The 13,264-nt window shown below is 37.4% G+C and overlaps 1 protein-coding gene across 5 annotated transcripts in view; it reads left to right on the top strand.

The window, feature by feature from the left end:
* The window catches only part of SRPK2 (SRSF protein kinase 2), a 143,633-nt gene that overhangs the window by 89,883 nt on the left and 40,486 nt on the right, over positions 1 to 13,264 (top strand). For all 5 annotated transcript variants that reach the window (XR_010608047.1, XM_065658689.1, XM_065658687.1 and 2 more), the window contains exons 3-6: positions 4,526 to 4,677; positions 11,131 to 11,239; positions 11,780 to 11,867; positions 12,120 to 12,207. Coding sequence is in view for 4 of the 5 variants with exons in the window: in XM_065658689.1 (XP_065514761.1) it covers positions 4,526 to 4,677; positions 11,131 to 11,239; positions 11,780 to 11,867; positions 12,120 to 12,207 (437 nt within the window). In the remaining variant the exon portion in view is untranslated. The remainder of the gene's footprint in view (positions 1 to 4,525; positions 4,678 to 11,130; positions 11,240 to 11,779; positions 11,868 to 12,119; positions 12,208 to 13,264) is intronic.

Genomic DNA, 13,264 nt, shown 5'->3' with positions numbered 1-13,264 from the left:
GTCTCTCAAGATTTCATAGATCTCCGCTGTCTGTTTTCCTGGCTGAACAGTTCTGGTATGTTCAGATGCTTCCCATATGGAAGGCATTTCATGTTTTTAATCACCCTTGCTACTCTTGTTTTACCTTTTCCAGAACAGAAGAATAGCAAACAACCCCACAAATCAACAACAAAAAACCTAAACAGCCCTTCCTGAATTTCTCATGGTATAATTTTCCCAGCGTTTTCAGGTTTCACTGTTATGGAGGTTGCTTTTATTGTTGGCTGTTCCCCAGTTGGAACATGGAGCAACATGTCCATGATGGAGAAGAGTAAAATTAAGTTGTCAGTAATTTTACATTTCTTAAAGTGGGCAATTGATTTTCTATAAGACTCCATGCAGCGTTCTGGGGTACTGTGCTTCAAGTTCACTGTAGAGGAGAAATGCTTCAGCTTTTGTCTTTTACTATGCATTCCCTCTAAGAGCTGGTTAAAAATAGGATTTCGTTGTATTTTGATTGAATTTTGGTATAAATTCGTTCTTGTCTGTTTAATAGAGAGTAATTAAAAGATGAAATATCTTGGCGAGTGTTTGTTAATTGATTGTAATGCTACAGTTTAAAGTTTGTTGTTGTAGCCTGTGGGGATGGTCAGTTCTCCGCATACGTACTGACAGGATACTCTGAGTCTAGAAGTGGTGTGTCATCTTCTTTTTATTAAGAGTTTATGCTTAGGTGGTGATGAATAAACTAGTAGTGGTAGACCACAGAGTTCCAAGTGATTACTTCAGAAAAAAAAAGAAAAATAGGTTTAGTATATGCCTCTGCATGCATTACCTAATGCATATCATTACATACAACATTTTAGGAAACAAGAGAGAGTAATAATTTGAAATAATGCAGCTGTTGAATAGCTTGTTATGTTTCTGAAAAGGAAATGGAGGTTAGCATATGTGTTTATTACTCAAAGCTTTCTCAGTGACTGGATTTTTAATGCCAAAGGAATTTTAATGCCGAAGGATGTTTTAAAGGCCACTTTGAAGGAAGAATCATTCACATTTTTACAAACTGTATATTAGAGAAAGTAAATCTAATCTGAGTGAAGTATATTTTCATGCCATACATTGAAAAGGAAGATATTGTTGGAACATTCATCGTAGCTTATCTTTCCAATTCAATGAAAAGGCTACTAAGAAATAGCAAAACTGGAGTTCTCTCATTGACTGATGTCCCACCTAACACTGTGGAATTGTGTATTGGCAGAAGAGCAAGCGCCAGCGATGCCAGAATGAGTTATTCAACTTGTGGGCAGAATTTACGCAGCCAAGTCAAGTGCTGAAGACTTGATCTTAACGTATACGCCAGAAATGTAAAAGCGAACAAAACTAAAGAACAATGCTAAGAATCTCTTGCTAAGAATCCCAAACTGGAGCAAAAAAAGGCAAAATAAGCCAATAATGCAGAATTAGCAGGCAAACTGGTGTAACTCAGCAGCATTTCTTGCCTTCACCCTTCTTCATGTACTAATATTTGCATATAAAAGGTGCAAGGAAAGCTAAAAGGGCAAATCAAAGATCTTCTCCCATTTAAATCAGAGTTTTGTTATTTGCAGATAAAATTATAAATAACTCCAGAAGGAAATAAAATAATACCTTTCCTTCCTTTGTGGCGCCCGCAAAGGACAGTAAAATAACACTCCTGAATACCATATACAACTAGGATTGGAGACAGGAAAAGAATAACTCTCTTCAAAACAAAATCAAAAATAGTAGCTCAAAAAAGACTCAGAAGCAGCTCTATTTTCTTTATTTCCCTAGGAATAAATTTAAATATTGGCTTTTTTGAAATCTGGGTTGTATACTTCTGTTCTTGGAGGGAGGTTCTTGATATTCCTTGATGTTGATTCCAAAATGAGAAACAAAATGTATGAATCTCAATTCCAGAAATCCTTCCAATTCTCTTTAAAGTATTGTCTTTAGCATGTGAAGAAATAGAGCAAATAATTGTTATTTTAAAAGACAAAATCGACACAACTTTAATGGATTTTTGACTTATGGCCGTTGTACCACATCACCCTAAATTACTCTAGGTTTTGCTATATTTGTACCATCTTATGTGACCAAAATAATAACGTGGAAACTAGTGGTCAGAATTAAGTAAAATGGTGGTACTGTCCAAAAGGAGTCCAAGCGCTGAGGGATGTGCCCGTGTTACCTGGCACGCTGCTTTCAGACCTATTGATGAAGTGCAGGCTGTTTTACTGTGCCTTATTTTTCTTGCTCATCATTAGCATTATTAATTTTTTGAGTGTTCATAGTTCTTGATCTGTTCATCCCAAATGGTCTCGTGCTCAGCAGAGGTTTCAGGGTTTGCCGTGTAGATCCTTACGCTGATTTATTTTATTAAAGCTTTCTGCCAACATCAGAGCCGGCGTGGGGCCATCAGCTGGCTGGCACCATGAACCCAGCTATTGGAGAGCCATAAATCTAAGGCGTAGTAAGATTAACTGCTTGGAGAGTGTGCTGCGTCTTCCATTCACTGTATTGGTTTGCTCTCCTTGCAGTGTACAATATAGAGATATCTGTTGGGAACAAAAGAGGAAAGATAAAGGCGAAAAAAAAGCATAATTTATGTAAGTAGGAGCACGTGGAAACATATTTGTTGTTTACAGAATCACAGAATCATTTTGGTTGGAAGAGAACCTCAGGATCATCGAGTCCAACCATGACCTAACTCTAGCACTAACCCACGTCCCTAAGAACCTTGTCTATGCACCTTTTAAACCCCTCCAGGGATGGTGACTCCACCACTGCCTTGGGCAGCCTGTTCCAATGCTTCGCAACCCTTTCTGTGAAGAACTTTTTCCTAACAACATTTATCCAACAAACTATCCCTTCTCTCTCTTCTATTCTGTCCTAAGCTTTATGTGGTTAAAAATTACATTTATGTATTTATTCAGTTAGATTTCTCATCATAACTTAAACCATTAATAAAGTAGTTCAAAATATTCCTTTTAAAATCTGACCATTTACTGAATGACTAGAAGAATGTTATTATCTGGAAAGGGTAGCAGGCAGATAAATTTGGTATGTGTGCAGTTTCAGTGGTGTCCTTTAAAGCAGAGGCAGAGGAGCAGCTGCTGTGCAGGCGGCGCCTGTTGCCAGTGGAATGTATTTCTGACCAACTGCGTACTCCTCAACTCCAAATGCTCTGTCTGTCTGGAACAATTGCAGTGTGGAAAAAGAAAAAGTGGTGGAGGGAATTATAAGGAGGAGGACTATAAGAGTAGGATAGATATAAATATAGTTTTTACTCATAATCAAGGCAGTATTTGCATCTACATTTTAGGAGCTGAAAAATTAGCAAATTACAGATTTGTATTTTTTTATTGTATGAATCGCAAAATACTGTTAATATGGTGTTTTTCACACATCTTAGATTTGAAGTAGATATAAATACAAATTATAGCAGCTTTTGGTGGTGCAAATGGTTTAAGTTACTTTGCAAATATATTCTGCAAATATATTATTTGGCAAGTATACATTTTTTTATTTCTACAAGTATGAATATAAAAAATAACTACGTTTGGAGAAGGCTTTCTTAATTATTTAACAAACAGGTATGCTTCAAGCCTGGATTTCATTTTTTACATGTATTGAAAATACTCAGAATTTTGAAATGTAATTTGTAGGTGTTCAGAAATACCAAGTACAGCCTTTCTCAGAATAGGGTATAAAACTTCTATTTTTTTTTGTTTCTCCTGAACTGGAGATGCAAGACAGTCAGAAAAACATCTCTTAGTTGGTGGCCGTGTTGGGATTTGGTGGCTTTGTTTGTGTGTGGCTCGTGGTTAGTTTTTTTGTGTGTGTGTGTGTCGTTGTTGTTGGTTGGTTGTTTTGTCGGGGTTTTTTATTGGTTGTTTTTTTTTCCCCAGTTATTGCATATTGAAGCGTGCTGTGTGTGTTCTGGGAGTGCACCATAGGCTGCCTAGGAAGTTTAATTTTTCTCTCTTCCTAATAGCTGTTTTCAGTATTTTGTATATTGATACAGCTTTCCATAGTCTTGGTAGGAGCTACAGATGAGAAGTGGATTAAGACACCTGGTTCGGGCCAGTGTTGCTAGAAGAGTGTTTCTTGCTGTGCGTTCATGAGATCTTTCTTCCTTCAGCTAGCAGGCAGGAGCTTTTGAATAGCTTGATACTCTCTGAAAAATATTTCTTCTCAGTCATGCTCAAGAAGACAGGTCTAACATCTCATTTACTTGTCAGGAAGTCTGGGAGCTTTTCTTCCTCTGCTTGTATACTTCATATATCTTTTACAAGCTGTTCCAGCGAGTAAGTCAAGCCTAAAATCACTTGAGATCTGCTTTTGGTCTGGCCAGGTGCCTCTCTGTCCGTGCCTCCCTGGGGTCCCCAGGTGGTCTGGAGGATGACAGTGAGAACATAAGTGAGACACGCTTCACTTCTTCATTTCCGGAGATGTTTTTTCCTCCCCTCTGAAGGTCTGGGTTTACCCGTATTACTAAATGTGCTCTCTCTTTCATTTTCAGGCCAGAGCCTCAACAGAAAGCTCCTTCTGCACCTCCACCTCCGCCCCCGCCCCCACCTCCGCCCCTGCCGGAGCCGACCCCGCCAGAGCCAGAGGAGGAGATTTTAGGGTCCGACGATGAGGAGCAAGAGGATCCCGCAGATTACTGTAAAGGTGTGTGCAGTTCAGCACTGCCAATGAGGGTGAACATTGCCGTGCAAGTCTTGAGTCTGGTTCTTGGGAGGTTTTTAAAGACCTAATCTTTAATTACGAAAAGTATTTATACAAGAATTATGAACTGCTCGTTTCAGGTCCAGATGCACAGTTGTCTTCAGCTTTATTTTTTCACTTAGCCGTAGCTTATTTATACATTTTGCAATAACTATACAAATATTGTATCCCTGTTTTCTTCGCGATGTCCTGGTTATAAGAACAGAGAAGAAACTTTGTGATTGATGTTAGTTGCAAGAGAAACAAAACCATCCAAAACAAAGCAAACGAGCCCTCCCACACTCCAAAAGGTTCTAAAATACCTTGATGCCTTTGACAACATCAACTATATTTATTTTTTAATCTGTATCTTTTTTTTCCCTCCTTCTCTCACTTGCACCAGCCCAAGGTATTAAACGCTTCTTTTTTGCATGTTGTCTTTCATAGCCCTCAGCATTGTTTGAGGCTCTCTACATCTTTGTTTTAGCTCTTGATTTCCTTTATTTTTGTGATTATTGATATTCATTTAAAAATACCATTAAATGCATAAAAACACGTGACTACAGTACAATGGTATAAATACTTAAGTTTGTTTTAATGTCACTGCTAAAGTTCTAAATCTGATCCCATTAGGTTAAAATGTACACTGTACTTACATGAAAAATCATATATAACAGATCTATCAACTTTGGATTATCTATCGTAGTAGATTTCAAGGGTGTGAATTTTAGGAAAGATCAAAGTTCTATCACTTAAGATTAATGTTTTTGAACAGCCTAAAAGCACTGTATCCAAACTGACTATATCTGGTATTCCGTATTCCTCATATCAAGAAACAGTTTCTGTGTCAAATATGATGGTGTCATATAATCAGAAGCTTCTGTGTAAGCCTGGAGATGTGCTTTTTTAAGAATCCTTTCTCTCAGCCTGGAATGAGTTGTTTTGCATTTTCAGATTTAACAATTGAAAGTGACTATTTCATTTTGGTGTAAGAAGTTTTATTAGTATGTGATATTTGAAATATTTAAGTGACTTACAGATACCAGTAGTGAAAACCAAACAGTAAACTCAAACTAAATGTTGAAGTCTGCAGCAAAGAAAAACATGTCACTAAAGCATGTTTGTATTTTCTTAAAATTGTTTGTTACAACATATTTGTTCCTTAAGATAACTCTTTTGGTATCTGTAACATCTTCCATCAGTGAGTTTTGTTGTTTAAACATCTGTTTACTTGTAAACATCTGTATTTCCTTGAGGTTAAGCGTTTCAGGGCCTTCACTTAATTCTTCCCTAAAGTAAGGGCTGCATTTAATTTCAAATAATCCATTGTTGTCTGTGTTCCAGTATCTCTTCCAAAATGTCACCATCTGGAGAAGCCAGATCAGAAAACAAACAAAAAGTAGTCTAAGTTTATAGCCTGCTTCTAAGTTACCTGTGTAACTAGAGTCTCTGTGACTATAGCAAGTCAGTAGCAAGAACTGTATGCTTTTAAAATTAACTAAGAATACTTGCAGGTTTCCTGAAAAATCAAAGGGAACTTCCGTTCTTCTCAGTTCTTGTGGTCTTGAAGCTCTGAATCAATGGAAGTGTATGAAAGATGGTTCAAGCTTTGGTTCATTTATATGTCATCTCCCAGGATTTTTGAGTGAGGCACAGAGCATAGTTCATCTGTTCTCAACCCCAGTCTGAAATTTCATAGGAGGGTAATTTTGATGAGGGAGTATATAATTAGTTTTTTTAAATTCATTCAACTTTTTACCTGTTAATGGTACTTCCCATTACAAGGGTATTTTTGTTGTTATTTTTATTTTTTTTATTTTTAAGCATATGTGGCTATGTGCTGGCCTCACATCTTCAGTACATTACATGGTGGTTAATAAATAGTCATAATAGTATTATTAATCAGGAAATAGGATTAGTTTGAATTAGCACCTGATGTGAAAGAGACAACAGCAGCCCTGGGTGTGAAGCAGCCTGACCTCTGTTCCCTGGGGGCGTCCTCCAGGGCCTGTTCACATCTGTGAAATGACTTCTCTTGGTGTCTCTGGATTTACATTCAATGCTCTCTGAATCTTTATTTGTTTAAGGAATGGAGATACTGAAAGTCCAACTATGTGATTTTTTGAGGGGTGCTTAGACAACAAAGCTGGTTTTTTTCTTCTTTTCTGAAAAGCCTTGAAACACTTGGAGATTTTTTTCAAGAGTCTGTCGTGTCATGGATATAATTGGAATTCTTTGCTTCTCTGATCATCTTCTTTGCCCCCTGGAGATGTCTCCCATTCATCCAGTTCACAAAGAGAATAATTCCCTATACAAACATAGAACTAGCCAGCTACAATTACCAATACATTCAGGAGATATTTAGGAATAATGATCTCATTTTTCTGACCCTCTTTCTTGAGTGCATGGAGCTAGCTGGCTGTGAGAGAGACTTTTTCTCTGTGTGTGATGCAGTAAAGAGCACAACAGGTTTTTTTGTTACATTATCAGCAGTGCCACTTATACATTGTATACTTTCAAATGCCAGTATTGTTTTTCCAAAAGTACATAACTTTTCTCAACCAGCTAATTTTGCAAGGATGCTTTTTTGTTACTACTATTTAGAAATACTTTCTGTATCATGAAGAACTTAAGTAATTACATTCATCATGTAACTACATCAGTTTTTAAAATGCATTTAACTAAGCGTGTTCTTACCCAGTTGTCCAGAACCTGTAAATGAATATGTTGCTGACATGAATAACTGGAGAGTAATGCGTAAAGGAATGGTAACTGATCATTTCCAAAGTTGCTCCTGTTGTGGCTTAGGACAGTAGAAAGTACCTTCTGAGGTATAGGTACTCAGAGAATGTACAACCACTGTTGCTATTTGTAACATATGCTGGCGTATTGCTATAATTAGTTATGACGGTGCTGTAGGGACCAAAATAAGATGACTTTTACATATATAGTATTGTTATTCTTGCAGTATGTAGATTTTACTGAAATAACTTCTTGACCCCCAGTTTATTAACTTGACTTCGGTGTCTTTGACTGATTTCCTCTGTAGAGTGTTCTCTTTCCTGTCTGTGAGTGGAAAAAGCTGTCCCAAGGTTTTGATTATTTTTGACCCTTTGAAGCACAAGTATGCCAAAAGCTGCTTTCAGAGAGGCAGACTTATAAGACTTCTTTACCTAAACTATTTTTAGCGACATATGTTTACCACTATTTAAATTCTTCATCGTTGAATGTTATGCTGTTAACGTGTCAAAAAGCAAATATTTTGTTTAGTGCAAAAAAATGACTTCTGGACATTGTTTTATATGTTTGAAGGCCCACTTGTATCTTTCTGGCAGTGCAAAAGGCTGCACAAATTATGAGTGTTTTCATATACATCTGGAGCCATGTAACTGTTAAAAAAATATTTAATAGGACTAGATATTTAGGAAAATTGTAAAACATTCTAGAAATTTTTGTATTGTTGAATTTTAAAATCTCTTTTGCAAATCATAGAGAGGTGTTAAACTAGGTGTTAAGTATTTTTCCATTTTTCTAATTACATTTGTTTGCAAAAGAAATAATGATTATACAGAAAATGATGTTTCATACTTCTTTCTGTTTTCATGCAATGGTACATGCAGGACAAAAATAAGAAGAAATGATGCTGTGCTAGTGAATTATGTGCAAGTGTTTTACATAATTCTTGCTTTCAGGTCAGCAGACTTGAGTCGTTTCACAAATGCAAACCTTTTCAGTAATGGAAAGGTAAAGTTGCTGTATGTTCTCTTAATCTTCCAGTCACATCTATCACATCATCATCCTGGACAGAGTTTTATGGAAAGAATTTACCAGAGAGTAATAATTTTTTGTTTGGTTGGTTTTTTTAAATCAGTCAATACCCATGTTAAAATGATTGTATTTATTCAAAATATTTTCATCAGCTGTTACTGCAAGGATAGTTTATAGAAAAATTAAAGTTTTGGTTTTAATGTTTCTGTCAGTATGGATTTGTAAATGTGAGTTTATTCAGCACAATTTCTGTAATAATGAAGCTGTGATAAACTTGGGCTTCATATGTGACTGATACTGTTTCTTGCAAATGAAGCAGACAGCGTAATAGTCAACACTTGCTCTCAGTAAGTCAGTGTCTCCCTGCCTTTCCTGGAGTGTAAATCCCATCAGGTGTTCCAAAACCAATCTGTTTTTTCTTTGAAAAGTAAGGAGTTCCCTCTGGCAATGTTGCACGTTGTTGCTGAGGCTGACACAATTCAGCAGTGGAAAGGAAGGGAGTTTTTTAGGGTGGTTGTGGGTTGTCCTGGCAGCTTGTCATGACCATTCCCTTCCCTGTGATGGAGGGAGGGAAGGGCAGGTCTCCCCCAAGCAGGGTCCTGGCCTGGCTCTGTGTGTCTCAGTCCTGTGATGCCCTGTTATGGCTCCTGAACCAGGGCATTCTTTTTCCTTTGCTCCTTTTAATCTGAAAACATTGATGTCTGCATACCTAATGATTTGTGAAGCGAAATATTGCATGTGATAGTCAGTATACGGTTTTCACGGGTTAAAAGTTTAAAGATTGTTCTCGTATCTGGGTCTTCATATATTTGTGCAAAGTTTTCATGGAAAAGGTGAAACTTGGACACCTTACTGCAAGGCTGGGGGAGCAGAGACTGAGCTCTGTGTGTCTGTCTGTGCATCTCAGGCTCATAGCTGTGCCCGGTGAACACAGACTCATTTCTCGACACTCTGCGGTGGTGTAAATCGGGACATGGGGGGTGCGTGAAGCCGGTGCTGTGTAGCCAGGACTTGTGCTGCCCATCTGAAGTCGTCTGTCACTGTCACTTGGTTCAGACCGGCCTGGCCGAGGCGAACACTTGTGAGTTTGGCTTCCCCGGTGCCCCAGCCCCAGAGGTTCCAGGCTCTGCCTGGGCAGCTGCGGCCGTGTCTGATGGTTCGGATTTTGGTTGAGGCTGTGAGCAAACGAGCAAGTGCCTGCTAAGCTTGAACTTACACCTTAGAAATATTGAAGCTGTGTGTGTGTTTTTGGAGTTTCAGTTTAGACATACCAACATCTAAAGCAATACACTGGTTAAGCTTTATCGTTACATTGAATAGGTGATCTTCATAGTTCTGTCATGCAATTGTGTTAAAATTATTAATCTGCTCTGGAAGCATTTGAGAAAAGTTCACAAATCTGTTAAATTTTCTGTTAAGGCAAAAGATTTTATTAGCAAAGAAATGATGCAAATATACCCAGATGTGATGTTGCTGTTCCACAGATAAAAAGGAGATAAGAGTCCCTATTTTAAATCCAAGGAATTAAGTGATAAGTTCACATTGTTGTCTTAACTGGGCACCAGTTCTAACAAGATTTTCAGGGGATTTCAAGACAAATATAGCAACTTAGAGAAAATAGTCTAAGGTTTTCCTTATTTTAAGTGGAACAGTCAATAACTGAGGATCCTGCCAAAGGACAGCGGGGCATGACATTGTGAAGGATGAGAAAGAGCAGAAGAGACGGTTCCTTGACAGCTGCTCTGAGGCTGCTGCTGGTGATGTCCTGGGGGGTTGCATGGTGCAGCTTTATTATTTATTTGCAATTTAGCCCAAATTGTGGATGTTATTATTACTTTGTTAAGGTCTAAATAATAATCTTGTGTGATCACTGTCTTCCCTGGTTTTACTCAGAGGAAGAATGCCTCTTAAAATACAAAGGAAATAAAAAATTCATTATACCTCCTTACACCACCTAGAAACCTGAGCTCCAGCCTGCTCTGTCCTGTTGGCCTTTCTGCCTAGTGGGGCTTTTGAGGACCTGTGTAGTGGTGTAAGTGAGGACTGCAGACTTTGGTAATTAAAAAGCAATTCAGACAAAGCCCATAGCTGCCTGCTGTCTCTTCTTCCTCACTATAAAAACCTCAGACGTGACAAAAATGCGTTGCTGCTGTGGGTCAGGAACTGAGCAGAAGAGCGTCAGTCAAGCCTGCGTAGTTCTTAAGGTTTTCTCAAGAAGTATTTTATTGCTGCCTTTATTACTAGAAAGCAAATGGGGATTAAAACAATCTCTGTTGAGATTCTGCAATCATCGAAAATATGTTGACTGGAGAAGCTTCACATATGATAAAGAAATAATGTAGATCTTTCCTGTACTCTCTGAAGTGAAAGATAAGCCTGGGGAAATAGAGAGCAGATGGTAATATTACCACAAATAAAAGCCATAAGAGAGAAGGGTGAATAAACTCTACCGTAGTTACAGGACATGAGTGTTTTCCCTCCAGGCCAAGGCAGAATTTTTAACATTGGAGTAAAATTTGCTTTAGATTTCCTATTTATAGTACAGGACAATTTGAAGAGGAAAATTTATACTATAAGAATTACTTGAAAACCTGGGAATTATTGTTTGTTTGCTGAATGTTCTTTTTCTACTTGATTTTTTTATGAAAGGAGGCTATCATCCAGTGAAAATTGGTGATCTTTTCAATGGCCGGTATCATGTTATTAGAAAGTTAGGATGGGGACACTTCTCTACGGTCTGGCTATGCTGGGATATGCAGTAAGAAAACCATTTATTTCCATTCTCTTTTTTCTTAATATGTTACTTTATTTTGTTTGCAGTAACTTTTGTTACACATGCATGATAAAGTTATGTAAATGTTTGCTATCTTTTTATGTGGAAAGGTGTCTGCAGTTTTTTTTTTGCTCCTGGCTAAGGGTGTAGTTTAGAAAAGCTCTCAGAAGTAAGTGTAATTCTGTTTTCTTTGACAAATTAGCTTTGCTTATTGAATTTGCATGTTGTCTTGAACATACAAGAGTAAGCTCATGTTTTTATTTCTGTTGTGTCTTTAATGAAAAAATATAATTATACCTTGACTAAATGATAAAACATGTAACCAGGTTCCTCTTTTAAAGACATTAGCATCATGGAGACAAAATGTTCAATAAATCAGGCTGTTAACTGTTAAAAGTTGGTTTTAAGTGTAATTTCAGTGTTTTCTGTCAGAATACATTAGGTTATGAAATATTCTATTTAAAATGTACCAACCTGCAAAATATACTCAGAGCATGTGTTGAAAATGTTTCTGCTCTTTTCAAGGGGGAAAAGGTTTGTTGCAATGAAAGTTGTAAAAAGTGCCCAGCATTATACAGAGACAGCCTTGGATGAAATAAAGTTGCTCAAATGTGTAAGTATCACTCATGCAATACAGCGCTCAATACCAATAATAATAGTAATAATGAATTTTAAAAAAAGGAGTGGAATATTATTTTTGAACTTCTCTTACATTTTTTTCCTATTATAGATAGCTGGCTTATTATGTGTAACCATGATATCTGAAGCTCCAAAATATTGTTTAACTTCATGTAGAAAACTAACTAATTAGTATTTTAAAGTGATTTTTTTTCCTAAAATGTCAATCTTTACATTCATTGTTTAGGTTCGTGAAAGTGACCCTAATGATCCCAACAAGGATATGGTTGTACAGCTAATTGATGATTTCAAAATTTCTGGAATGAATGGAATTCGTATCCTTTTGAAAACATGGCATCTTCATTAAAAAAGACCTACTAAGATAAGTAAGCATTTAGTTCTGGCTTTTTTCTGGTTAGTCTTACTTTGAATTTGTAACATAGAAACACCAAAATACATGTAGATGCAAAGAGCAGTCCGGTGTGTAATGCACTCACTGGAGTGAAAGTAGCTTCGCTTTTCTAAACACAATGCAAAAAACCAAACCAAACCCAACAACAACACCAAAACAAACAAAGAAAACCCAAACCAAACCAAAACCCAAAAAACTGCCATGAATCCTGTCGTGCTCTGCCAGAACTAGAGATAGTTAGTTTACTTAAAAACTGGAGTTTTATTGAATAATTTGTAATAACCGAGGCTTACAGGAAATATGTTTTGCTCTGGACTATTAAAGGGAAAGAAAGTGTCAGTGTCATGAAGACGCTGGTTTCTGTTTCGTTGTGGGAAGCATGAGGTTATGGAGGTTCTTCTCTTGTTCACGTGATCCTCTTTTGGCCAGGTGTTAACCTCTTTTCTGGCAAAAGTTTTAAAGCTTTACCTTTGAATGCTGCTCTTAAAAACAAGCAAAAAAAGGTAACGAGAGAGACAAAGTAAAATATGAATGAATATGGTTCTCTGAATGTTGTTCTCAAGCAAAATTTTGGGTCTATGAGTATATTTGATTTTAAAAGTTGAGCTAAAATGAGTTATCCTTGCTAATTAGATTTTTTAGAAGCTTACTATATTACTGTGCTTTCATTTACTCTTACAACTGGTATTTATGTGTGTGTTTGTGACTTGGAGCCCTAATAGCAGACCTCCTTGTTCATGGTGTCGTACTACCAGACAGAGAGTTAAGCTCTGGAGAGCTGAACACTAAGTTGCTGCTGGTGATGTGCCCTCAGTGTTGAGCAGCTCAGGTTAAGATGCCGTTCACAGGCGCTGGTCCTCCAGGAGAGCAGACGAGGAGGTGACTGTGGGTAAATCTGAATGCCCACACCACAGCGTGCTTTCAGGGGCGAGCATGCAAGTGGTTTTCATCCCATCCGTTTGTCTCTTGACATTAGTTAT

This window comes from Caloenas nicobarica, chromosome 1 (genome assembly GCF_036013445.1).
Source record: "Caloenas nicobarica isolate bCalNic1 chromosome 1, bCalNic1.hap1, whole genome shotgun sequence".
Lineage (NCBI taxonomy): Eukaryota > Metazoa > Chordata > Aves > Columbiformes > Columbidae > Caloenas > Caloenas nicobarica.
This window is presented reverse-complemented; position numbering and strand designations above follow the sequence as displayed.